Here is a 26,685-nt window from a genome sequence, read left to right as displayed (position 1 = left end):
TGATACAAGGTCAATATTTATTATTTTTTTATTTCTTTGTTTACAACAGTAATAAGCCAATACTCACAGCTGATGTTTCATCAGAAATGCCAAAGAGTAAAAATACACTTTGTTGTATAAATTAACGAAGGTTCAAACCGAAAGGAAATTTTGATTTTAATATAAGTTGATGAATAATTTCACTCCTTAAATGAAATCTATTTATCTATTTCATATACTTCGTCTTACACGTACTGCTAAAGCCAAATGCCTGCAAACCTTAACAAACATTATACGAAAGGTCTCATAGACGAGAAAGGTCTCATAGTTTAGATGTTTCGACGTCTACAAGATTTGCAGCAGTGTCCGTCACAGCGTGTACCTACTGAAAATGACAGGCAACGAGAATACCGATTAGAAAAACAAAGACATCGAGACAGAAGACGGCGTCGTAGGGTTTAGCACATAATAATTATTTACCGACATATAAACGTGCCGTTACTGCAGCAGTGCAATATCACGCCTTAGGACCATTTGAAATGTGGGTGCAATGCATTTCCCTGAGGACTTGGTTTCTAATCGGCCAAATAGAAATTATTTTGGTGACTGTTTGCATGGCAGAATTTTAATGGAGCAAGCAAAATTTCAAATGAGTTATAGGTAAACCGCTTACAAAAAGACACTGTGCGACTTTAGTTCACGCAGGGTGGGGTAAATATTCCTCCACCGCTGTGATGCCGCTCTCTCCCAGTATCCCCACCACTGCTCGGCACTCGCCCGCTTGCTCCATCCCCTGACCACTTAGCGGCTAACCTGACAACAAAATGCAAGTTCCCTGGATGCGTCTATGGCTACATTAGTTTGTTAAATTAATATTTTACGCTTGTATAGGCCTACACACAAAGATACAATATACTTATAATAGGTAAGTAGATGCAGTGTAAACAAAATGGCACAAGCGAGACACGATCCACACAGCTGATAAAACGGAGACGAGGATATGCTTGTCCCACTCCCCACCACTGGAGGGGGCCCCTCCTGTGTAGTCTGCTTAGATATTTGCTTCTGCGCAGGTTTCTTTGCGAGCGGTTTATCTCTAGTAAGTCTTTTTAAAACCGTCATAATCACAAGTGTTTAATAAAATATAAGAAACACAAACGCATCTTTCAATCTAGCTTCCTTTGATGGAAAAGTGACAGAACAATAAATAGCCATGGTATTTACAGTTTTATCGTTTGCGGACAAGTATATCACAAAATGAATTCCAAAGCACGATTTACCAGAAAAAATACCTGATATTATTTCAGAGACATTGGAGAAGGTAACTTACATTCTCTGAAGTCGCAGCGTCGACCTGAACTCCAACGGAGTTAAGCAGTAACCGCACCACGTTCTCGTTCCCCGAGTAAGCGGCAAAGTGCAGAGATGTCATGCCGGACTCGTTACCCAGCTCTCCCACCAGGCTGGCTCCTGTCGGTGGGTCAGACTTGACAGTGGCCGGGACACTGGCCAGCAGTTCCCGCACTGTGTCTGTTGGGCAGAGGATATTTCTTATTACATTGTAAGATCATACCTACTTCAAACTAGGCTGGTTGGATGTGTAGGGAATCAAAGAAAAATGAGCCCTTCTCCAACGGAACTTAAAATAACGTATTGCGCTTATGTCCAATCTCTTCTTTCATTTGGAAATATTGCTTGGGGTGCCGTAATAAAATCAGTTTTGGAACCCCTTTACATAACGAAAAAATGCATCTTAAAAGCAGGATTAAGTAAAAATAAGCGCTATCCTACTGACGCTCTTTTCATCGAATCTTCACTCCTATCCTTGTGACAATTGTACATAAAGCATGTTTTAGGTCATATCTATAGATATAATTTTCCCAGAAGGATCACATTCTTAAAGTATCTGACACGTACGTAATGTCGGAATACCTGTTACAAGGTTAGTTAAATAATTTTCTATAACAAATTCCTTTCTTATTTTCCTTGTATTACTCAGAAACATTTGCAAAAACTTCAATCACTTTTTCGAGTATTCGAATCAACTTCAATTTCCATTTTTAAGAAAAACTTTATTTTATCCTTCTGCAAATTGGCCTTGAGGGATCCGAGGCCCTAATCTTATCTGAATAAGGACGGACTTGACCTTGGCCCTTTCTTTCCCCCAACACCACCTGTCATTCATCTCCATTTTCAAGTTCATAATCAGTCCAAGTAAATTAAATATATTTTTCGCACCAAATAGTTTAATTTGTTAATTTTATTGTTGTTCTTTCACCTCTGTACCTTATCCGGCAAAACAAGGTAAAATTAATTTCTGTAAAGGGCAGCGTCTCTAGCCTACGCACAGGCTGCTTTGCCCATGTAGGCTAATTTCCAAATATATATATTTCAAAAAATTACAATGCTTTAATATCTTTTCTAACAAATTAATTGTTTGCAGACATGTTTGTAATCTCTGTTTCAATGTGAACATTTTGGAAATAAACTCATATTTTATTTAATTTTTTCATTTCTCATTGATGAATCCTCTTTTACTTTGACAAGGTACAGTTCTTACCTTGCTATACAATTCATATAGGAAAACAGAATAATAGTTATGTTTCTGTAGATTAAAGAAAAACTCGGCTGATACGCTTACATATAGTTTGATCTCTATATGACATCGACCTGTTTAGGTGAACAATACTGAGTGAAATCTTAGCAATATGAAAATAAATTGTGTGCCTTTTTTTGTAGAATAACTATGGAGGGAGAATCTTGAGAAATAAAGGGACTTGGAGTGAAAGGTCATAATTTTAAACGTCATGGAGATTCCTTGTTAACCATATGTGAGTTACATTCTAGAAGCTCTGTTCTTATTGGAATTAGTTATAAATTTAAAACAAACATGCCAATAATATACTTTTTTTATTTCTATGAGGCTTTTCGTGGTCAAGGAACACATAATCAGACCCACATAACTGAATAAAAGTTGTTAAAATTATAATGTAAACAATTTTGTAATAAATAAAAACATGTGTCATTAAAAATACAAGGAGTCTATGTAGGCTATGTATAAAAAAAATAAAGTTGATATTTAGTTAGATCAAATAAAGTAGCGGTGAATTTTGAAAAGGCCCAGGTTCATTATTTAATAGATTATTTTGGTTCTTCTTTATACAAATGGTTTCATATGCATTGAGGATTATTTTATTTTTGGCTTCTCGTAATAATTTTGCATTTGAAAAAGAGTGTCTAGTTTGAAGTGCATGTTTTGCCATGGCCGATTTTTCTTCTTGTTGGTATTTCAAGCATGCTCTATGTTCTTAGCTCTCTTTCTAACCTTTCTTTTTGTTTGGCCCAATGTATTTTAAATCACAATTGTTACAATAATTTGATAAATTTCAGATTTTTCTTCTTCATTTAGTGTATTCTCTGGATATTCTTGGATGATCTAACTTAATATCAACTTTATTTTTTATATATAGATAGACATACTGTCCTTTCATAGAATAATATCTCCTTGTATTTTTAATGACATGTTTTTATTTAGTACAAAATTGTTTATATTATTATTGTAACAACTTTTATTCTAAGATTAAGATTTAGTCACGCCAATATAAATAAAAACCTATATACTATATCCACTATGTCTGAGATGTACTTTAGGCCATAGTGAAACTTTGGAACATATCTTTTTTACGTGCCCTGCATATGACCATGCTAGAAGCAAAGCTTTAAAATTAATTAAGAATAAGTGTGGGATTAATTTTCAAAACTTAACTAAAATCCTCCAGTCTTTTTTCCCCGAAGCCTATTAGCCTAGAGCTAACAATTAGAGAAGAAAAAAACACTTTATTCAGTGATGTGGGTTTGATGATGTGTTCCTTGAGCACGAAATGACTCACAGAAATAAAAAAAGTATATTATTGAAGTGTTTGTTTTAATTTATAAATTTATATGTGAGTTGATGGTAGCTAATAATAAAAACACGTGTTTCAAATATGCTAATGATTCTTTATGGTTCAAAAAACGTAAGTTGAGTGATTTGAAAGTAAATATCAATCACAAATAGTAGAACCTTACCAGCTTGACCAAAGTATGCAGCGACATGCAGAGCTGTGACTCCCAACTTCTTGCTGGACACCCTAAGGGACTGGGAAGACTTCATGACCTCCAACACCTGCCCGTGGCCGTTTTGGGCTGCGAGATGGACGGCTGTGAACCCAGCCTACACATAAATGTAGGCATGTAGGATTACTCCAACACATTCCCCTGGTTCTTTTGTTTTAAGTTTGTTATTGACGATGGAAGATTAGGCGGGCTAACAGAATTTCGGACATTTTCCATCGTGTTAGGTTTTAAGAGGTTTAACACAACGTTTCGAGGATTGAAATCTATCCTCTTCGTCAGGTGAGGGAGTTATTAGTACAGCGCAGTATTTATTTTTTCACTGCTATAAAATTATGATGCTTAGTACTTATTGGCCAATTGTATTTGAGACTGACACAATAAAACTACTTAGAGTTTCTATTGTGTCAATAATGAAGTTTGAAGAAGTTTCAGTAGAAACCCAGTTTAATCTGGAATGAATTCTATCTACTGATATAAATCAATGATGGACGCAGCTTCAATGCAATTAGCTAGCTTTGTTTGAAGTTTATTTTTAACGATGGAGGATTGTGAAGGAAACAGAATTTTTCCGAACATTTGCCATCGTTGGGTGAAACAAAAACGACCTTGTATTCCTTGTTGTTTATTACTGTGTATTTGTGACCAGTATTCTGTAGTTCAGTTATAATAATTAGTGTTGTTTAGTTTTTTTTATTAAGTGCATGTTTTTAGAATTAGTGAAGTTGACACACAACACGGTGGTTGTGACTCCTGACTCACATTGGCGTGTCTCAACGCTCTGATGTGATTTGTTTATTTTAGTCTAGTTTTTAATTATGTGTTAGGTTAGTTATTTACCTGAAGAAGAGATCAGATTGCAGATCTCGAAACGTGGTGTTACTGATTTTTGTTTCACTTAAAGATGGAAAATGTCCAGGAAAATCCTGTTTCCTTGCAATTAGCTAGCTATATTATTTAATAATAGACCACTAACCCAAGGAGAACCCACCTTGTTCTCATCAGTGCACGAGGCACCTGCCCGAACCAAGACCTTGACCACGTCTGCATGTCCACCCTCCGCGGCCAGCTGGAGTGGGGTGGCCTCTGTCACCCTGTTTCGGGCTGAGATCACTCCCGTGCGGTCAAACTTCATCAGCTCCTCGATCACCCTCACCGAGCCTTGCATCGCTGCTATGTGTGCACACGTGTTTGCCGTCCTGGAACATGCAGAGCATAGTCTTAACAAGAAACTCTGAACCAAAAGGAGGTTACAAAACATACTAGGTCTGTGAATGCACAGCAATAGTTCATAATTTTGCAACATGAAAATCAGTAAGATCAACAATGTTGAAAAGATAATATTCATAACATCCAATGAATGTTACCAGAGAATGTTATTTAAACATTTCTTGATTCTTACAACACTTATAAATTCAGTTCAGACAAATGAAGAAGGGAGATTTTCATCTTCAAAGGATTCGTTGAAGAAAATCCAAAAATTATACAGGACTTACCTTGGTGCAAGCCATCACCAAACTGGGGTGTTGTTGCAGGAAGAGTTGAGCGACTTCCGGGAAATTGTTCTGCGCAGCAGCCGCATGTATGGGCTTCTGTCCCTGGTCATCCGTGGCGTCTATGCTGGCCCCCAGCTCCAGCAGCAGACGACAAACCTCCAGCTGGCCTGCTGCCGCCGCGAGGTGCAGAGGAGTCTGCTTCCTCAGGGTCAGCACATCGATGGTGGCGTTGTGGTCTTGGATAAGGAACCTATCAGAAATAGAGTTGTTGTGGTATACCACAAGAGTAATACATGAATGCTAAGTCTGCCCACAAACGTTGGATTTATCGTTGAGAACTTACTTGCAAAGATTTGCAAATCCTTTGGTAGCCGCCAGATGTAACGCTGTCTTACCAACCCTCGACTTGCTGTTAATAAAAGCTTTGTTCGTCAATAAGGCATCACACACCTAAAAAACATATAAAACAGTGAACTAAAATCATTAAATTAAATTTAGATCGCCTTAAAAGTGATTATAAACAACTTTTGGATTCCTACACAAATTATTTTCAAGTAAAGAATAACAGGATTTCGGACATTTGCCATCGTTGTAGGTTATAAAAGGTATAACACAACGTTTCGAGGATTGGAATCTATCCTCTTCGTCAGGTGGGGGAGGTATCAATATACACATAAATAACGACCAGAAAAAAGTAAAGAAGGGAAAGGGTTCTAACATACCCAAAAGCTGCTTGATGTCCAGTCCAGGCGCTGTCACACACTTTTTTTAAAGGAGAAGCCGATCCCCTTTTAAGCCTTATTCTGCCCGTCCTCATGTGCCACTGGTCTGTGCGAGGATCTTATCAAACAGGATAAGGGGGAGAGTCGATACAGTACAAGGTCGATGGTACTGATAAAAAGTGCTTTAGTCACAGTCAGGATTTGAACCTGCGCTATCTCTAACTCAGACCCAAAGTCCAATGTCTTAGACCGCTCGGCCATCGGCACTCCCAATTAGTCCATTCCGTATGCAAGTCCCGAGCACAAATCACAAGTACGCGGATCACAATCACTCTGTATCCAGAGTTAGTGTAATGTGTAACATATAAAGATGGCAAATGTCCGAAATCCGGTTATCCTTTCAAACCTTCAATCGTCAATAACAAACTTAAAACCAAGTATTGTCAAGTGTTGATGTTAAGTGGTTTTTTTAAAATCGAACTGTTATATAACTTTAAACAATAAAAAGTCAATGAAAATACGTACCGGGTATCCCACGAAGAGGTTTAAACGTTTAGTTATATATTATTTGCCCATATATGCACCGAACATTTTCAAACTTTACACAATTCATTAAATAGGTTTTAAAATATTCTGTGAATATTTAGTAAAAATCGTAAGCTCTTACAAAGAAATTCTGCGGTATCCGGAGAAGTTCCTCTTCAATTTATTGTTTTAATTCCTCATCATTATTGAAGCGACGACTATAAACTTGTTCCTTTAAGTAACCTCACAGAAAGAAATCACACACAGTTAAATCTGGGGATCGGAGTGGCCAATCTAAAAACCACTTCCACGACCAATACAACAGTCGTGAAGGTTGTCATTTAGGATTCATTTGATAAGCGCTGTTATCAGTGTGTTGCTGTGGATAGATTACAGTTCGAATAATTGTAGACCGTAACTGTAGGTTTTTTTTTTTTAATAGGCTATGTTCTAATTTTCTGATTGAAATGCTTTATTTCTCTAGAATATGACAACAAATAATTTTACAAAACCAAAAATACTGTTATTTTACTGTTTATAAAGTATATTTTTTCAAAATACCACTATTTTGTTTCAACAAACTGCTAGAGAGCTGAAAATTTCACAGAATATTAAAAAAAAACATATTTAATGAATTCTGTATAGTTTGAAAATGTTCGGTGCATAAATGGGTAAGTAATATAAAATAAAAACGTTTCAACCTCTTCGTGGGACACCCGGTATATGAGAAGAATGAGTATTAGTGCTTTGGGATAGTTTAGACGAGAGAGATCCATAAAGTACAACGTTCTTCAGTAACCAAACCTCTAGAACGTACCTGAAGGTATCCCTGATCAGCAGCAAGATGCAGAGCAGATCTGCCCTCGTTGTCAAAGACATCCACCCTGGCGTGATTGGCCAGGAGGGTTGTGACCATCTCCATGTGCCCTTGGTGGCAAGCGATGAGCAGAGGTGTCCAGCCCACCGCGTTCTGGCGGTTCAGCGCCTTCTGCGCTTCGGTCGCGTTCATATGGGCGAGCATCTCCAGCAGTGTATCGTTATTCCCCGTCACTGCGATGTAATGGAACACCGACTCCATCATCTGGAAATAGAGAATATCAGAGTTACAGATTAGGTTAACATTTTCACGCACAGTGTTACAAATGAATAACGCATTTTGTACGTCTGTGCTGCACGGTGTTACATATTTGTGACGTTGCCTATTTTTTTTCTCTAGGGGTTAGCACAGTAGCGCTACATGCTCGCAACTAGTGAGTGTAGTTCCGTTGCTTTCTACTAGATGGCTCTGTCTTCCTCAGGCTTGGGTTCTCACTACAGATCGTAGTTTTTTGAGGTTATGTAGAGTCATGAACGTGTTTCACTACATGCTATAATAATATTTACTTGTGAATGTGGTAAGTCAAGTGATTTAAGCCTTCTTTAGATGTAATCTATAGTTAATGTAGTTAACTAAGCTTAGTAAATAGGCAAAAATAACTGTAAATTAACAAAAACTGTTTTCGACTCCTTCATGAAAAAAAAGTAAACTAGTTAAGCTTTTAAATTTATTAACATGCATATTTAGATTTTCAAACAATACTTATGTGTAATGTTCAAAATAAACTTTGAATAAGTAGCTATTGTGATTTTTTTAATAATAAAGCCTAAAATAAAACGAGAGTGAAATTACAATAAATATATAATGTGCTGCACGGTGTTACATATATGTAACACCCCCTTTTTAGTAAACCACTAATAAAAAAATAATATAAAATACTACATATAAATTTTGTTTGCTAATAATAAAAAAATCTAAATAAAACATCAAATTTAGAAGTAAAAAATGTTGTGTTTTCCAGTGCATGAAAGAGTTAATTCGTAAATTATCATTGTAAACTTTGTATTGTCCGCTTCAGAAAAAAGTATTCGGATTGTATACATGTCCTGCCTGCTTTTACTAGATAAGCTGGTTTAGAGCTGGCCTCCCCTTCTTCCGAGGGGACATGACTTTGAGATTAGTGCCCTAATTCTTCCTCATGGATCTCGATAGGAGGCGGCCCCTATTCCCTAACCTTACCCATCCTGAATATCCTGTCACTCCGGATGCAGCGCTAAGGTTCTTACAGGACTAAGTGCAATCTATAAGCCCCTTGTCCTACAAAAAAAAAAAAAATAAAAAAAGTGCATGACGCCTGCTTCCATCTGGATGATAGAAAATAAATATTTCAGTATCTATCTGTATTTAGCTCTACTCCAGTAGATTTTGTTAACTGATCCTAACTGATAAACCTCAGTGAGAAAATAACATCTAGGTTTGGATTCTCTTTGGCTTTGACCGTATCTGAAGGTAGAATGATCATGGTCTTTGGAAAGCTCTTTATGACCACACATGGTAATACTCTACCTTACCTTATGCGTTTGTATGTTAACGTCAGCTTGAGCCTCCAACAGAAGCCTCACGACCTCCTTGTCCTCTGTGGGGTTGTCTCTAAGCGCTATCTCGGTCTTCGTGATCTGGCCCGCGTAGTGCAGAGCTGTCGCCCCGTCCTCGTTCACTGAGTTGACGAACTGAGAGCTCATCTCGGGACCATGGTGAGACTTGACGAAGGACAGGAGGTGCCGCACTTCGTCTGCATGGCAGTTGGCACATGCCAGATGTAGCGGCGTCTCCCCTTTCTGACAGGACAAACGTATTACACATAGGATTAATGTTAAACTACGAGAAATATAGATGCAAACTTGGGTTGTGGTGCGGTGTTGCCAGCTATGACGGAAGAATAGAGAAGGAATAATCGATTGAATTCAACAATCGAGTGGCCGCTACTCGCTCATCTTTATTTCTAACCTATCTCCTGATTCCTTTACCTTCACAACTTAAACTAACACGTGTTTACACTATGACACAGGATGTGAGCAATAAATACATGCAGAATAATTGAACACTGAAGAACAAATCGGATGTAAACAACCGGAACGAAGCGAGATATCAATGCGTCGCCTTATACTGACAATCAGCTGATTTGACAATGTGGCAACGCCACCAGGTGAGGGTGACCATGATTACTCTTAAAAGGTTGAACTGGAAAGAGATTTTAGATTCAGAAATAGGTTTAGTAGTAGTTTAAATTCAGTTAAGGTTTAGTACAAAACTTATAAATGAAAGAAATGAAATTTCAGTTAGCTACAAATGTCTAATGACGATCTCCTAATTATGTCATCACCAGTTGGGATGGCGAGCAGAGCGATGTGAAAAACATAATTAATCGGAACTTATTCTGACTTATGTGTGTCAAAATGCTCTGGTATGATTTGTTTGTTTTAACCTAGATTTTAGTTATGTATTAGGTTAGTTCTTCATCTGAGGAAGAAATCAGGTTGCAGATGTCGAAACGTAGTGATTTTTTTTATCATTGAACGATGGCAAATGTCCGGAACAAATGCTGTTCGCTGGAATAAGTTATGCAATTAATTGAAAATAGTTATTCATTTTGAATCGTGTAATAATTGCGAAATATTTGTTAGGTCGTGCTTGCTCCTGCTTACACAAGCTTATTTAATTATCTATTTTCAGTGTTACATTCCCATAGGTTTACATATGACGCTTGCCTAGTAAAAATGCCACTTTAAAGAATTTCTTAAGATCTAAAGGCTTAAAATAACTAAACTCTTGTGAAGAACATTGCCTGAGTGGGAAGATGACTTGTTTTACGATATATCTGTATATATTACGATGTATCTGTACGATAGTTTGACCTCAGATATGGAAGGAATCATCTGGCGGTCTGGGTGTGTTTACAGGATATTGTCCTTGTTAAAGGACACATCAAAGTTTATTAATACTATCGTATAAATCGTACTTTTGGGATTTCTTCAGAAATTGAACCTGAGACTTCCGGTTAGAGCCTCAGTTTTACAGCTGGGCTACAACACCTAAGTAGCAAGGCACAGCGCAGGTTGCTCTAACTACCGGTAGGGTTTTTATTCAATAAAATGGTTGCTTGAGTTATCGTTAGTATTTAGTTCCGACTATCTTGAAACCCCTGTAACTTACCGGAAATAGGAAGTCACCAGTAAAAATTGCTGTGCTTTATATAGATTACATTGTGTTTACATTGTATGACCGTTATATACTCAGAAACTATTTGACCGATCATTATGAAAATTTGTATGTATATGTGTTTTTTTTTACATACAAGGTTTATATGCTATGCATGTACTCACTACCAGACGGCGCTGCAAAATTTAAAAGTTATCAAAGCGTCTGCACTTTAAATACTGCAATTACCAGACAGTTACGTATCTTAAACAGCCTAACACTATTTGAGGGAGATAAGTTTTGATGTATATTTGTCTTTAAAATAAATTCTGGCTGAACTTAAAGCTTGAGTGTTGACCACTTTATAATAAAGTATATGTACGTGTACAATGGCTATGAACATACACTTTTTACAGATTTTCTTGATCGTTGCAAAAAGGCAAACTCCACATCGGCGTTGGAAATATAATTAACTTGAACCAGAAGTGCACATAACCGGGTAAAGCTTACGAAAAGCGTGCGAAGCCGCGGGACACAGCTAGTTGTTTATGTAAAACGAATTATTATTACTGCTGAATACTTTACAGACGTGATTGAATTATTTCATTATTTTCAATTGCAATTTTCTTGCAACATAAGTAAGATAAGTGGACAGAAATATTAATAGGTAATTATAGAAGTGAGTATAAATTACGTTAGCAAATGTTCAATATTAAGAACTGTAAGAAAATAACGAGTTCACAGATATTAATTGGTACTAATTAGTATTTACCAATTAATGATAACAGTTTAACTGCTTATCATTGATGATAGGTTCGGCTATTTTCTCCAAATTTACTAACTGACTGTATACTATATTAATATTATTAAAGACACTATTTACTATGCAAACAGTGTTGACAAGCCATGAAACATTTGTCTCACTCATAGCTTTTGAGTTCCTTAAATAACTAAGAATAAGCTGTAAGTATCCTACATTGTTGAAGAAGCGGTGAAAATGAGTTCTGTTAAGTAAATACTTGAAAAACGGGTTCTATACATTCAAAAATACTTTTATTGACGTGACAACGTCTTAAATTAGGTTGCGGCTCGGAGTCACTCATGAAAAAGTGTAACGCCCGGTAACGTTACGATGCCCGTCCAGTGGGTCCGCCGCACGGGATCCGCACGGGATAAAGCAGATAACTGTGGGTCCGCCGCACGGGATAAAGCAGATAACTATGTTTATTCGTGAAAATGTGGAGTGCTTAGATTCGTCATTTACAACAACTACAACAATAAAGGTAAATAATTGTACACTGATATTTCATTATCGTAAACTATGATTGATTGATTAATTGTTAGATTGACACAAAAGTTGAGAAACTGAGTTTATAGGTTATGTCATACTATTGACAAATGTTGATAGTGTTAAGTAAATTATTAGTTTAAATCACTCTGCAATCAATCGTAATTCAGTCGATTGAGAAGAAACAGCGCATATTGCTAGTCAAACATTTAAAATAACAAATTATAACCTCTAACCTGTCATAACAGTGCGACCAAACAAACGAACTAAACCGACCAATCACCACGCGCGGAGTTAGAATTTAACTGTGTTTAGCAAGAATTTCAAATTCCAATTTTAGTAAATGTTTTATTCAACTTTACCATTTACAATAACAAATTTTAATTAATTTCAAATTATGTACAATGTTTTAGTAAACAAAATATATTTCTATAGTTAAAATTTGTGCAATTCTTATTTTCATTCAATTCCTTGTTCCTATTGTGAAATTTAATAATATTTATATCAATAAATATTCTACCGAGAAATAGACGTTGTCACGTAAAAATCTTCGCCCGTAAAACCGACTTTACAGGCAACCATAATTTTTTTTTGAAAATACTTTATCATTAGCCTCTATAGTATTACCACCCCTACGTAATAGGATCAGCAATTATTTCCCTGTGTTTACTTTAAAAAGTTTTAATTCACGAGGTGGTACATTTTCGAGTTCCACTATAGGACGATTAGTTTTAGCGTGAGCATCTTTTAAATGTTAACAAAAACCGGATGTGAACTTAGACTTCATTATCCTCCCTAACGATAGTTCTTTAAATAACCATTTTACAAAGCTTCTGGGTCTATACGTGGACAAGTCTCTCAGTTTGGACTTCCACATGGAACACGTTTGTCGGAGTCTTTGTTTTTTTTTTTTGCATTATCTGCGATATTTTTGTCAGAAGAACCCTGGCCTCTTCACTGTCAGTGGGTCTCATCACTCAGACAATGCGAAAGGCAGGACCATGCTGGGAGTTCACAGGCATTCCACCATGGGGTATGGAAAAGATCCTTATCACATATGCGTGAACATTTATAACGCCTTGCCCCCTGATATTAAAGACGCAAATTCAGAGCCTGCCTTAAACTTAAATTAAAAAACATTTTCCTGGAATGAATGCCATATAAAATTAAGGATATATTTTGATAGCAACTAAATACTTCTATTAATGTCAATATGTTTTGTACTGTTGTTTAATCTAATAAGCATTATTTAAATTCAACTATTGTGCTTATGAAGTGTTCATAACTTGTAAAATGTGTTTTGAACGACAAATGCTTTGATTCTTTGATATTGGCAAGTTTGGTTTTATAGTGTACTAGCTGTTTCCCACGGCTTCGCACGCTTCTCGTAAGGTTTACCCGTGTATGAGCACTTCTGGTTCAAGTGAATTATATTTCCAACGCCGATGTAAAGTTAACCTTGTTGCCACGATCAAGAAAATCCGTCAAAAGTGTGTGTTTATAGCTATTGTAAACGTACATGTACTTTATTATAAAGTGGTCTAACACTCAAACTTTAAGTTCAATCAGAAATTTATTTTAAAGACAAATATACATAAAAACGTAGCGCCTTCAAATAGTGTTAGGCTATTTAATATACGTAACTGAGTCGTAATTGCAGTTCATAATGTGCAGGCGCTTTGATAAGATAAATTTTGCAGCGCCGCCAGGTGATGAATTACATCAATGGGAATAGCATATAATCCTTCTACGTGCGAAAATACTTATACATTTTCATAATGATCGGTCAAATAGTTTCTGAGTCTATAAAGGACATACAGACAAACATTCATATATATATATATATATATATATATATATATATTATATATGTAAACAGTTATATATATATATATTTTATATATAAACATTTATATATATATTTTTAGATTGGCCACCCTGATCCCCAGATTTAACTGTGCGTGATTTCTTTCTATGGGGTTACTTATAGGAACAAGTTTATACTCGTAGCTTTAATAATGATGAGGAATTAAAACAACCAGTTGAAGAGGAACTTCTCCGGATACCGCAGAATTTCTTTGTAAGAGCTTACGATTCATTTGTTAAGCGCTGTTATCAGTGTGTCGCTGTGGATGGATTACAGTTCGAGTGGTAACTGTAGGTTTTTTTAATAGGCTATGTTCTAATTGAAATGCTTTCTGATTGAAATGCTTTAATTCTCTAGAATATGACAATAAATAATTTTACAAATCCAAAAATGCAATTTTTTACTGTATATAAAGTATAGTTTTTCAAAATGTCACCATTTTGTTTAAAAAAATTTTAGAGTGCTGAAATTTTTACAGAATAATTTTATGGATTTTAATTGTTTTATTGTAATATTTAATAAATTGTGTAGAGTTTGAAAATGTTCGGTGCATAAATCGGAAAGTAATATAAAATCAAACGTTTAAACCTCTTCGGGGATACTCAATACAAAGTGAACCCCCCCCCCCCCACCAAAAGTGGGATACCCGAGTGAGTGAGTGTGGTGAGTTGGTATTTCATGAGGCAGTACCAAAATTCAAATTTACCTCGGGAGCTACAGGGGTAAAACTGAGTCTTAAATATTTCCCACAAACTAAAATATCACGTTTTACCAAACGATATTATGACAGTGGCCCAGTGTGTTGTTACCTTAGACTGGAACATGGGGTCACCACCATCTTCCAGCAGCAGCAGCAGTGTTGCCAGGTTACCGTTGCTAGCAGCCACGTGTACAGGCGTCTGCTTGTCATCCGTAGTCAGGTTCGGGCCCGCTCCAGACTTCAGCAGCATCAGCGCACACTTCTCTCCGTCCTTCACCCTCGCTGCTATGTGCAGTGGCGTTTCTTTGTTCTTGCCTCCTGCAGGGCAGATACAATCCTAAATTGACTTGTAGTAGAGATGTGCCAAAAGAACTGGAACAGTTCCATCGGAACTTTCTGGAACCCGAACGGACCTTGAACAGTTCACTTCTTCGGAACTCAGTGGTTCCGTCGGAACGGTGTACTAGACGTGCCAAAATGGTTCCTAGCGTTCTGGATCTGTTAAGCGGAACGACTAGGCTGGTAAATTTTCCAGTTCCGATCCGGATTCCAGGCAATCGCAATATTTTCACGTGGCAACCTGTACTTAATTATTTTTATTGGTATGTTAAATCATTAATAATTTTATAAACGACTAATAATTCATATATAACTTTTAGTGTCCGTAAACAAATGAACTTAACCAAATCACATTTTCGCACAGCTATAGATTAAGGTTCTCTCTAGCAAAACAAATATTTCCTTAATTTTAAACCAACTGTTTTAATTTGGGTTTAACAGTAGTAATTGAGTAGTAAAGTTTTAGTATTTAAATAATGGAAGTTCTTTTAACATATGCCTATCTATTTATTTTACTGTTTCAAGGTAATCCTTCTAAATATTTAACTATCTTTTAATTTAATTAATTGTATTTTATATTATTATTTTAAAATATGTGAATTTCAATTCATTTCAGAAATATTTCTTATAGTGTTTGATTTTATTTGAATAAAATTGTCTTTAGTAAAATTGTATAGTTTACTTTGATCACCTATACTGACAGTATACGTTATTTATGATTTAGTTATTAATGGATTTAGTATTTAAAACGATATTTGCGAATATAAGCATTCACAAAGTTTAATTTTTATGGAACTGTGTGATTAGCACGAAAATAACTTGAGCAGATAGACTTCGTGTTTAAAATTCAAATATCGGAACCTAGTATTATATTATACTAGAACGAAATCGGCCAGAAACTTAAATAAGTAGACAAGCACTGTCGGAACGGAACGCACAGAACTGGAACTATCTTGAGGAACTAGTTCCGAGCCTGGAACGGTTCCAGTTCCGGAACGACCTGGCATACCTATAACTTGTAGGCTACCAAGAATTAAGTGAGATGAATACGTATACATAATGTATTTATCTTGTAAATAGTAAGATGTGAAATGTTCTGTATCTTAAATGTAGTATATAGAGTCAACATTCAGTTGTTTGCACAGAATTCTTAATTACATCATGACAGCTTTTTATATGTGTATCAATGCAGGAGTTTCAAACCTCTCATTGATTGAAGTTTATTTTTGACGATTGTAAAGGAAACATGATTTTTCCGGACATTTGGCATTGTTCAGTGATACAAAAAATCAGTAACACTACTTTTCGAGATCTGCAATCTGATCTCTTCTTCAGGTAATAACTTACCTAACACATAGTTACAAACTGGGTTAAAACTAATTATTAATAATTCGTTTAATAACTAGTGTTGTATATAGTTTTTTATTAAGTTCATGTTTTTGAGTTAGTGAAGTTGACACACAACACGGTGGTTGTGATTCCTGACTTACACGTGTCACAACGCTCTGGTATGATTTGTTTATTTTAACCCAGTTTGTAATTATGTGTTAGATTAGTTATTACCTGAAGAAGAGATCAGATTGCAGATCTCGAAACGTAGTGTTACAGATTTTTGTATCACTGAACGATGGTAAATGTCCGGAAAGATCCTGTTTCCTTCATCTCTCATTGAGATAGGCTACTCTTGGCTTCCACAAACTTCCTTTCACAACGTATTATACTTTTTCTGGACTTAAAACCTTCAAACTCGGGCCCAATCGCATATAAGCAGTATTTACCGTAAATTACCTTTCTCTATTCAAACATATGTGGGGTTTACTTAAAGAGCGCAAATGTTCATTTTGAGCGGCAGTTACTACCTCTGACATGGACATCCGCTCCGTAGCCCAGAAGAGTTTCCACCACCGCCGGTTTACAAGACTCTACCGCTATGTGCAGGGGAGTGTAGTTATCCTGTGGACATACAAAGACAGCTAAGATCAGAAAAGATAATAAAAAATTAGAAAAGAGATGAAAAGGTAAGATTAATTTAAACAATGAACATGTCACACTTCTGCAAGATTACATCTTGATATTATGTCTTCGCATGTTGGTCAAACAAACACTTTTATATTTATCGAAGCATATAACTTTAGAGATAATTTTAAATTTGAACATTTTATACGACATAATTTTTTTAAATACGGAAAGATTCACTTAGAATCATCGATTAAACAATAAAATAAAATGCATAGATTATTAAACTTTCAAAATAGTTGTCAAGATTTTAAAATATTTTAAGCTTTACATTGAGACATGTTTGCCATTGCTGCGATGCCAGAATAAGAACCTTCCCTAAAGAAACTTGAAGAAATTATCTTTGGAAAGTTGCCATGATCAGTAATTTCACTTGGAAACGTGGAATGCTTCAGAACATTTATTGCTTATAAAATATTAAGTTTTTAAAGGATCATTCTAAAAAAAGAGGAGAAAACACTTGTGATTTGCGTAGAAATTTAATATTTCTTGGAATAAAGTAATTTGTCGCATTTATTGTTATACGCAATAAGATGTTCTTAGTTAATTATTATGATCACTAATATTTATTGGCTAATATATATTTGAAGAATTACGATTTTACAACACAAATGTCCACTCGATCAAACATTTTCAATTTTAGCTTTTTATTAAGCTGCCCATGCTGCTGCTGTGCTTTCAACATTATTTGTTTATAAATAAGTTTTTAATTCGACAGAGTGCCTTAGACGTCAAAATAGTGTAATTGTGTTGTTATACAAGTAGTATGGTAAGAAGAGAAACGTAAGACAGTTTTATTACCAAGTTGAAACAAAAATGTACTGATGGAATCGCAAAATTAAAACGAACATGTATAAATTTTTACAGGAATGTACGATATTAAAATGGTTTGGTGAAGAAAGACAGTTTAAAGTGGAAGTAATTTTATTCATATGTGATTGTAAAAGTTGGTCTGTTAAAAAATAAACGTTAAAATTAGTAAATTGTAAACGGCGATTTTTATGATGAATCATTAGTGTAATGCTTTGTTCAGCATATATTTGGTTTTCATTTGACTTTCTATGAAATTTAATTTTTAACACCTTTCATATATCAATCGATATTCCAAAAATCTACAGATAATTTCCTGTATTTGCCTCAAATTGTCTATATGAGACATAACATTCAATTGAAATAATTCCTACACATTCCTACTAACAAAAAATAAAATCATCATTAGTATTTTCAAAATGACGGCCATTAAAACTTTTAGGTTTAGAATATCTTAAAAACCAGCTCTTTCTCTAAAGAATTACAAAAATAATAGTTGTTTAAGGATTTTATTTAAAAATATAATGACCCAAAATTATTAAAATTAAACTGATTAAGATCATATTTACTTTGACAAGACATGGCCCGCGTTGAGGTTCTCAGCGAATAGCCAACAATACAAACACTGAATAAACGGCAGCTCTCAATGTGGGCCATGTCTTGTCACAGTAAATATAGTCTAAATCAGTTATTTTATTCGATTTTAATATTTTTTTGCAAATTTTATTCGTGTAAATCTTGAGAAAAATTGCTGGTTTTTAAGATATTCTAAGTTTAAAAGTTTAACGGCCGTCATTTTGAAAATACTCATGATAATTATATGATAAGTTTTCATTAAATGGCCTTTGTATCATAAATACTTGAGCCAAATTTGTTATAATTTAATTTATTAGTTTTTACGATATTAATTTTTTTTATAAACAACACATACAGACAGACACATTGGAAAAACAATCAATTAAATACTCTAACTACGTTTGGGCTGAAAATTGATATACAGGGTGAATATAAAGTCAGGACCCCTCCCTCTACTTTTTTCTATAGGTAATATAAGGATATATCCTTTGGGTAGTGGTGTAATATGGAAAGGAAATTTAATTTTATGATATTGAAAGTTTTGTGTGTGTCCTTTCCTTTCCATAATGCACCACTACCCAAAGGATATCTCATTATATTACATATAGAAAAAAGTAGAGGGGGGGGGTCCTGACTTTATATTCACCCTGTATATACTACGGGTTTGATTTCAGCTTAAGATAATAACAGCCATGAAAACATCTGTAAAAGTTTTGTTTAACAAAATATGGCATTTTTTTAAGCTCTATATAGTTTTAAAAAGAAATAAAAAAATGTTAATTTTTTAACAGACTTATATTTTTGTAAATATAGGAACTGTACAATAGCAGTTGTATTTGTGTGTATAACAGTGATTTTATTGCCAAACACATGTGAAGTCAAACATTGCAACATTCAAAACTTACATATTCCTTTGAAGTATCCTAAAAACATACACAAAGTTCACGTAGAAACTCAAAAAGTCATAAATTAAATGCGAACGCAAGTATGGCGGGAACAATCACGATTATCTAAATCTTTACAAAGCTGGCACCACTTTCCAGAATCTAACTACACCGATAAAATAAAAGCTAGATGTTTAGTATAATGTCAAAGACTTAAAAAGCACAATTATTGTTAACTTCTGTTAACAAAATTTCACAATAAAATTGTAAATAAAATACAGTACTTTAAAAAATATTTCATTTTATAATTAATAATAATACAAACCATAGCATATAACCTTCTTATAATGTCATAACTAATTTAATCTATTAAATAATTGCAGTTTTCCTATCCCAACGGTATTATTTTCAAACATTACATATAATATTAGTTTAAACTCTGGATACGGTATTCCAACATATATACTATGACGCATTAAAATTATCTTAAAACATATACTTATAAAGGGTGTCCTGTAACTCTCTGGACAAAGGTACAGGTATACCATTTTATTGCTCAGGTCAAGACAAACATATTTCACCATATGAACATGGGTGAAATAATAAAATAACTATTATGCTTAGTTTTCCATCTGTACGTCTGTATGTATTAAAAAAATAATATCATGAACACTTAAGTTTAATTATTCCAAATTTGGTTACAATGTTTATTGTAACAAGGCAAATAGCCGAAAAATTATCATGAATTATCTTTAATATTTTCAAAACGCGGCCATAAGAATTTTAAACTTTGAATGTCTTAAAAACCAGCAGTTTTTCTCAAGAATTGCAAGAATAACAATCTTTAGAGGATATAATTAAAAATATAACTACACTAAAATTATTTAAATCGAATAATAAATAAATAATTTCGAGTAAATTTACTGTGACAAGACATGGCCCACATTGAGGTTCTCAACGAATAACAACAATACAAAAACTGAATAAACGGCAGACAGACAGACAGGTGGGAAACTAAGCATCGGAGACCCATGTTCATATGGAGAAATATGTGTGTCTTGACCTGAGCAATAACGTGGTATATCTTTGTCCAGAGACTTACGGGACACCATGTAGAGATGACCATAACAATGAGGTCTGAGAAAACATTACTGCAAAGAAGTAAATCAAAACTCATTCTTATATCACTATAAGGTAAGTATAATCTTAACTCCATAAAAATAATAAATGTAATAACAGTCAAACTAGTAGATACCATATATTTAGATAACTAATATGAGTTACTGACATGCTAATATGGAATGGGAACCTAGGAGTTTTTGTACTTAGAATGTGCTGATGTCATCTAGAGAACAATAGAAACATTGCCGTTTCAAAGAGTATACATGGCAATTTCAGTTATCCCCACATTTCCCCAAGTATTCTAAAGGACGGGGTTCAGCACAATCCATGGTAAGAAACCAAACGAGTCATTGGTTGATTTGTTTGGAAGCAGAAGGGCAATATGAGACTGCTAATTCCAGCTAATCAATTGTAGCTGAAGGTAGTAGAAAACTGAGTGGAATCCTCCTTAAATCGTCAGGGTAATGTTTTTGATACAGTATTGCTATTAAACCCAACAATACCTACGCAAGTCAAACTGAGTAGAAGACAGAAATATTTGAACAAAAATATGTGGCACATTCGGAAGAAAGATCCGATTGTTCTACTCTAAAATTTATATGGTTAAATATGTAGTTTAGAAAATTAATTTGCACAACGTTAATTATTATGTAACGAATCTTTAATGCCGGCTTATTAATATACTATGTTCAAAATTTTGGAAGCTCAAGGTTTTATAAAATACTATTTTATCACGAGTGCATAACTCACACATATTTTCTGATAAGAGATACCGAAAATTAGTAGACTTTTTTAAATGTATATTTTGAAATAGGCAAGGAAACATTTTCTCAAAACAATAAATTACGTAGAGTGTTAGTGGGAAGGGTTGATTCAATAAGAATGTTGGTTTGAACAGATTGGACTCCTGGAATCTGGAATCTACATCCATCTTTAGGAGTGCCGATGGCCGAGTGGTCTAAGACGTTGGACTTTGGGTCTGAGTTAGAGATAGCGCAGGTTCAAATCCTGTCTGTGGCCGTTGCGCTTTTTATCAGTACCTTCGACCTCGTACTGTATCGACTCTCCCCCTTGTTCTGTTTGATAAGATCCTCGCACAAGCCAGTGGCCCATGAGGACGGACGGAATAAAGCTTAAAAGGGCATCGACCTCTCCTTAAAAAAATATATATATATCTGAAGAGATCCAAAACAGTCGGCATACTCTACATAGTTTCGACATCAGAGACACCTTGACTACAAACAAATGTAATCAAGATAAAGTGGTGTTCACATTGTCTCATCATGTTTTGAGCTTCTTCGTCGCCGACTGTTTTGGATCTCTTCAGATGGATGTAGATTCCAGATTCCAGGAGTCAAATCTGTCACAGCGTTAGACTTCAGACGCTGCACTAAGTGGAAGTGTGAACTGGAGCTGAACTTAACACTCTTACAATACATTAGTCACTAAACGTCAATGAAACGTAATGGATATGGGTCTCTAATTCGTTCAGAACGTATTACACAGTTTAGGAGTTGGCCACATCAATAACGCGTTTCGCTTAGGTAATATGCAACATTTATCTATCGCTATGTGTCATTATGCCACATAGTTATACTCAGTTTTTTAATTAGTTATTTCGAGAATTTATCAATAAGACAACAAAATATATTCAAAAAAGATCAGCCAAATCTCATGGATAACAGGCACCACCAATGAACTCAATGTTGCCCAGAAGAAATGAAGCTTCATGCAAAATTCAAGTTTGTAGTTCAGTTATTTCCTCTAGATATCTTGCAGACAAACATAAACGGAGTAATGCAATTTTCCAGCTCCTCGAGCGATAGACTAACGCTCGGCTAATAAAACCATAAACGATTGAATTATAAATCTTGAGCTGAACAGAAAGTAGGGTCCGGCAAAAGCTGTTTTACCAAATCCTTATCATAAGCGATAAGAACGATAAGGCCGATAGTGCTTGCCTAGTGATAGTGATAGTGACAAGTGATAACAACTCACGCTGGTCGTGACGTCGACCTTCTCGCCCTTCTGTAACAGAGTGTTGATAATGCCGACATGTCCATACCTGGCCGCCGTGTGGATGCTCCTTGCACCATTCTGTAACACAAAGTACTTTATGTAACAAAACAGACCTATTCTGCAACACTACCTTTGTTGTGTTATAGCATAATCCATCCCAGCGTGTTATCTTTGTTCCATACTTCCTTGAGGGATCTACACTATGAGAAATTATTAGAAAGGAAAAGAAACTATAAGAGTAGGAGTAGTAGAGTAAAGGATTTTAAAATGAATTTCGAAGGAAAATGTAATGGCCCAGGTATATCTCTTACCCGACTCTTATCAAAATAAGAAAGATAAATAGATTGTTTCATGATAAAACTGGTTTTATCTGCAATAACTGTATAGACCCATTTAGTTATCTTCGAATAAATAAATATATATATATATATATATATATATATATATATATATATATATATATATATATATATATATATATCAATTTTGTTTCATTATATTTTTAAGAATATATAGAGAACGCCGTTATTTATCCTTTAATCTTATTTCATTACAATAATTCCATATAATTATAAACAAACCACATTATAAAAAAATTAGATCTGATGGCCACGAATAATTAGCAATTTGCGTGAATTGTTTTCTAAAAGTTTGGTAGTTTATTTTTAATGTAATTTATAAAAGTATAATTGATCTGAGAAAACCAGATTGTGGTTTTATAGAGCCTTATATTTTAATAAAATATTTTACTCTTAAATAATATTAATTTCGAATTTTCTGATTTAGTAAGTATTATATTTTTATTTATATAACCCGTTGCAATAAATGAAATAGTTTGTAAACTAATGTGGAATGTAAAGTGAAATGTTTAATCGTGAGTCTTTATGTATTTACATAAAACTCACATTTTAGGCTTTAATAATCTATACTTATTATATAAAAATCTAATGTTGTCTCTGTGTTTGTTATTCAATCACGTAAAAACTCACGACCGGTGGTAAAGAAATTGTATATGGACAATTTGTAGGATCACGATTAACATAAATGCCTATTCATATTTAGAAAACCCCTAAGGGCTACGTCCCACTGGTTTACTCTTAAAACAGTCTTGAAAAGTCCCCTTTTAGTTTAATCAGCAGATAATAAATGTTGTCCTAACTACTAGCTAAAGTCAAGAATAATATGTATAATAATAAATACCATTAAAACAAGTGATAGTAAATGTTTGTTGTTATTCATCTGTCAAAGTCAGTTACACTTTATAATTAAAGTTACAGTTTCAAAAATTATTTAAAGGCTTACTTGATCAGGAAGGCTTTCTACAGTCTCCACGAGGCTCTCGAAATACCCATATCTTGATTAGACCGATTGTTTTTGTTGTAGGAATAATTTTAAAATTGTTGCAAGAAACGTACTTTGTCGTGTGTTTGAAGTTAATTTTGGACGATGGAAGGATTGTGAAGGAAACAGGATTTTTCTGGACATTTGCCATCGTTATGTGAAACAAAAAAAATCAGTAACACTACGTTTCGAGATCTGCAATCTGATCTCTTCTTCAGGTAAATAACTAACCTAACACATAATTACAAACTAGGTTAAAATAAACAAATCATACCAGAGCGTTGTGACAAGCCTAAGTCAGCAATCTCAACTCTACGTTGTGTGTCAACTTCACTAACTCTAAAACATGCACTTAATAGAAATACTAAACTGAACACTAATTATGTGTTAGGTTAGTTATTTACCTGAAGAAGAGAGATCAGATTGCAGTAGTGTTACTGATTTTTTGTTTCACTTAACGATGGCAAATGTCCAGAAAAGTCCTGTTTCCTTCAAATTTAACTGTTTTTTTTTTTAATATTTAGATTGTATGCACTATTTTAAACAGTCCTGTTCTTTTGCTTTCCTATAATTACTGTTTAAAGTGATGTTTTGACTTTCACAGATAACCTTTGTGTTCTATTGTGTTAATATATAATTCTTATTCTCATTTAAAAAGAATATGCTCATGGTGCCCCTTCTCGAATTGCGTGCAGCGCCGCGGGTAACTGCTAGCACTTACCAAATAAGATTAGCGAGTTTAGACGGCTACTATATCATGGAAAGCTAGATTATGTTATTTCAAGGGCGGCTGTAACTTATCGAATCCGAGGTAGACATTATTACAGGGAAGGGCCACAGCCATAATTTGCTACTGCTGGCGAGTTATTCTCGTACCATTGACTAACTTTAACCTTGTTAAACCAGTCGTTATTTTAGTGGACCTCTCCACAGTACAATATTGTCATAATATTGTTAATCGACTGTTAAAAATTTAACACACCACGACATAAATGGTGAAATACTTATTTCGTTTCAAAATCTATCAGATCTTTACATATCACTGGCCTATATCGATCGAAGTTACAACTATACAGTGATAGGTTATAATATGGAAGAGGTGCCTCTACTCCTTTATTTTTGATATTGCTTTATAACGTTCTGGGAAGCAAAACGATATTAGGGAACAATAAATTAATATTGCAAAGCGATTGCACAGGGTATACCTGGATAGTAAGATAAGCTAGGTCACCGCTCTCTGCGTGTCTATCGCCATTTTGTTAATTCAACAGCCGAATGTGATACCCTATGAAGCTTAAATACATAAAAAATGTAAACACTAAAAAACTCTCACCTCTAAAGGAAGAGAATCTCTCTTGGGTAGGGTATTAAGCCCTCAAGAAGGGCGGTTGGCTCTTTAGAAGGGCATTTAGCTCGCGGATAGGATGGATAATAATATACTCTCGGGTAGGATGGTAGGCTCTCGGGTAGGATGGCAGGCTCTCGGGTAGGATGGCAGGCTCTCGGGAAGGATGGTAGAAACTCGGATAAAATGGCAGGCTCTCGGCTAGGATGACAGGTTCTCGGCTAGGATAGCAGGCTCTCGGCTAGGATAGCAGGCTCTCGGATGGGATGATAGGCTCTGGGGATGGATGGCAGGCTCTCGGGTAGGATGGCAGGCTCTCGGAAAGGATGGCAGGCTCTCGGGATGGATGGTAAGCTCTCGGGTAGAATGGCAGGCTCTCGGGTAGGATGACACGCTCTCGGGTAGGATGGCAGGCTCTCGGGTAGGATAGCAGGCTCTGGGGATGGATGACACGCTCTCGGGTAGGATGGCAGGCTCTCGGCTAGGATAGCAGGCTCTGGGCTAGGATGACACGCTCTCGGGTAGGATGGCAGGCTCTCGGCTAGGATAGCAGGCTCTCGGATGGGATGGCAGGCTCTGGGGATGGATGACAGGCTCTCGGGTAGGATGACAGGCTCTCGGGTGGGATGGCAGGCTCTCGGCTAGGATAGCAGGCTCTCGGCTAGGATAGCAGGCTCTGGGCTAGGATGACACGCTCTCGGATAGGATGGCAGGCTCTCGGCTAAGATAGCAGGCTCTGGGGATGGATGACACGCTCTCGGGTAGAATGGCAGGCTCTCGGCTAGGATAGCAGGCTCTGGGGATGGATGACACGCTCTTGGGTAGAATGGCAGGCTCTCGGCTAGGATAGCAGGCTCTGGGGATGGATGGCAGGCTTTCGGGTAGAATGGCAGGCTCTCGGCTAGGATAGCAGGCTCTGGGGATGGGATGACACGCTCTGGGGATGAATGGCAGGCTCTGGGGATGGATGACACGGCTCTCGGGTAGGATGGCAGGCTCTCGGCTAGGATAGCAGGCTCTGGGGATGGATGACACGCTCTCGGGTAGGATGGCAGGCTCTCGAGTAGGATGGCAGGCTCTCGGGTAGGATTGCAGGCTCTCGGATGGAATGGCAGGCTCTCGGTTAAGTTATGTTGATTTCAGAAATGACCGGAAATACATTAAACTGTTATCTAGCTAAGAAGATTTTGCATGTGCAGTTTGTTGCATATTAAAATAAAATCCACTTGGACTTGTTCGCTAATTTGCATATAACATAGTTTAATTGAAAGATCTGGTATAGTTTCATTATGGTTATACAAATCTACAAACCGAACTCCCCCCTCCCCCTCAAGAAAGGCAAAAGAAATACGCTATCGATCTACTATTCAGCAGAAGTTGGACGGTAGCCAAGACAGATCGTACAGCTCTGCATGTCTCTTTTATTTATTGCATTTCGCTCCAGAACATCAGTTGATTTCAAACAATATATCCTGAGCAAGACTTTAAACTGATTCACTTTATACCATGTTTTTATATTCTGTATTAC

At 35.7% G+C, this 26,685-nt stretch overlaps 1 protein-coding gene across 1 annotated transcript in view; it reads right to left on the bottom strand.

Moving 5' to 3' along the window:
* The window catches only part of LOC124356610 (serine/threonine-protein phosphatase 6 regulatory ankyrin repeat subunit A), a 124,009-nt gene that overhangs the window by 25,563 nt on the left and 71,761 nt on the right, over positions 1–26,685 (bottom strand). The window contains 11 exon segments of the mRNA XM_046807714.1: positions 1,310–1,509; positions 4,048–4,192; positions 5,084–5,284; positions 5,286–5,291; positions 5,589–5,838; positions 5,932–6,038; positions 7,653–7,916; positions 9,224–9,490; positions 14,815–15,023; positions 16,904–16,997; positions 22,451–22,549. Coding sequence (XP_046663670.1) covers positions 1,310–1,509; positions 4,048–4,192; positions 5,084–5,284; positions 5,286–5,291; positions 5,589–5,838; positions 5,932–6,038; positions 7,653–7,916; positions 9,224–9,490; positions 14,815–15,023; positions 16,904–16,997; positions 22,451–22,549 — 1,842 coding nt within the window.

Source organism: Homalodisca vitripennis, chromosome 3 (genome assembly GCF_021130785.1).
Source record: "Homalodisca vitripennis isolate AUS2020 chromosome 3, UT_GWSS_2.1, whole genome shotgun sequence".
Taxonomy (NCBI): domain Eukaryota; kingdom Metazoa; phylum Arthropoda; class Insecta; order Hemiptera; family Cicadellidae; genus Homalodisca; species Homalodisca vitripennis.
Note: the sequence above shows the minus strand (reverse complement) of the source record. Positions and strands in the feature narration are given on the sequence as shown.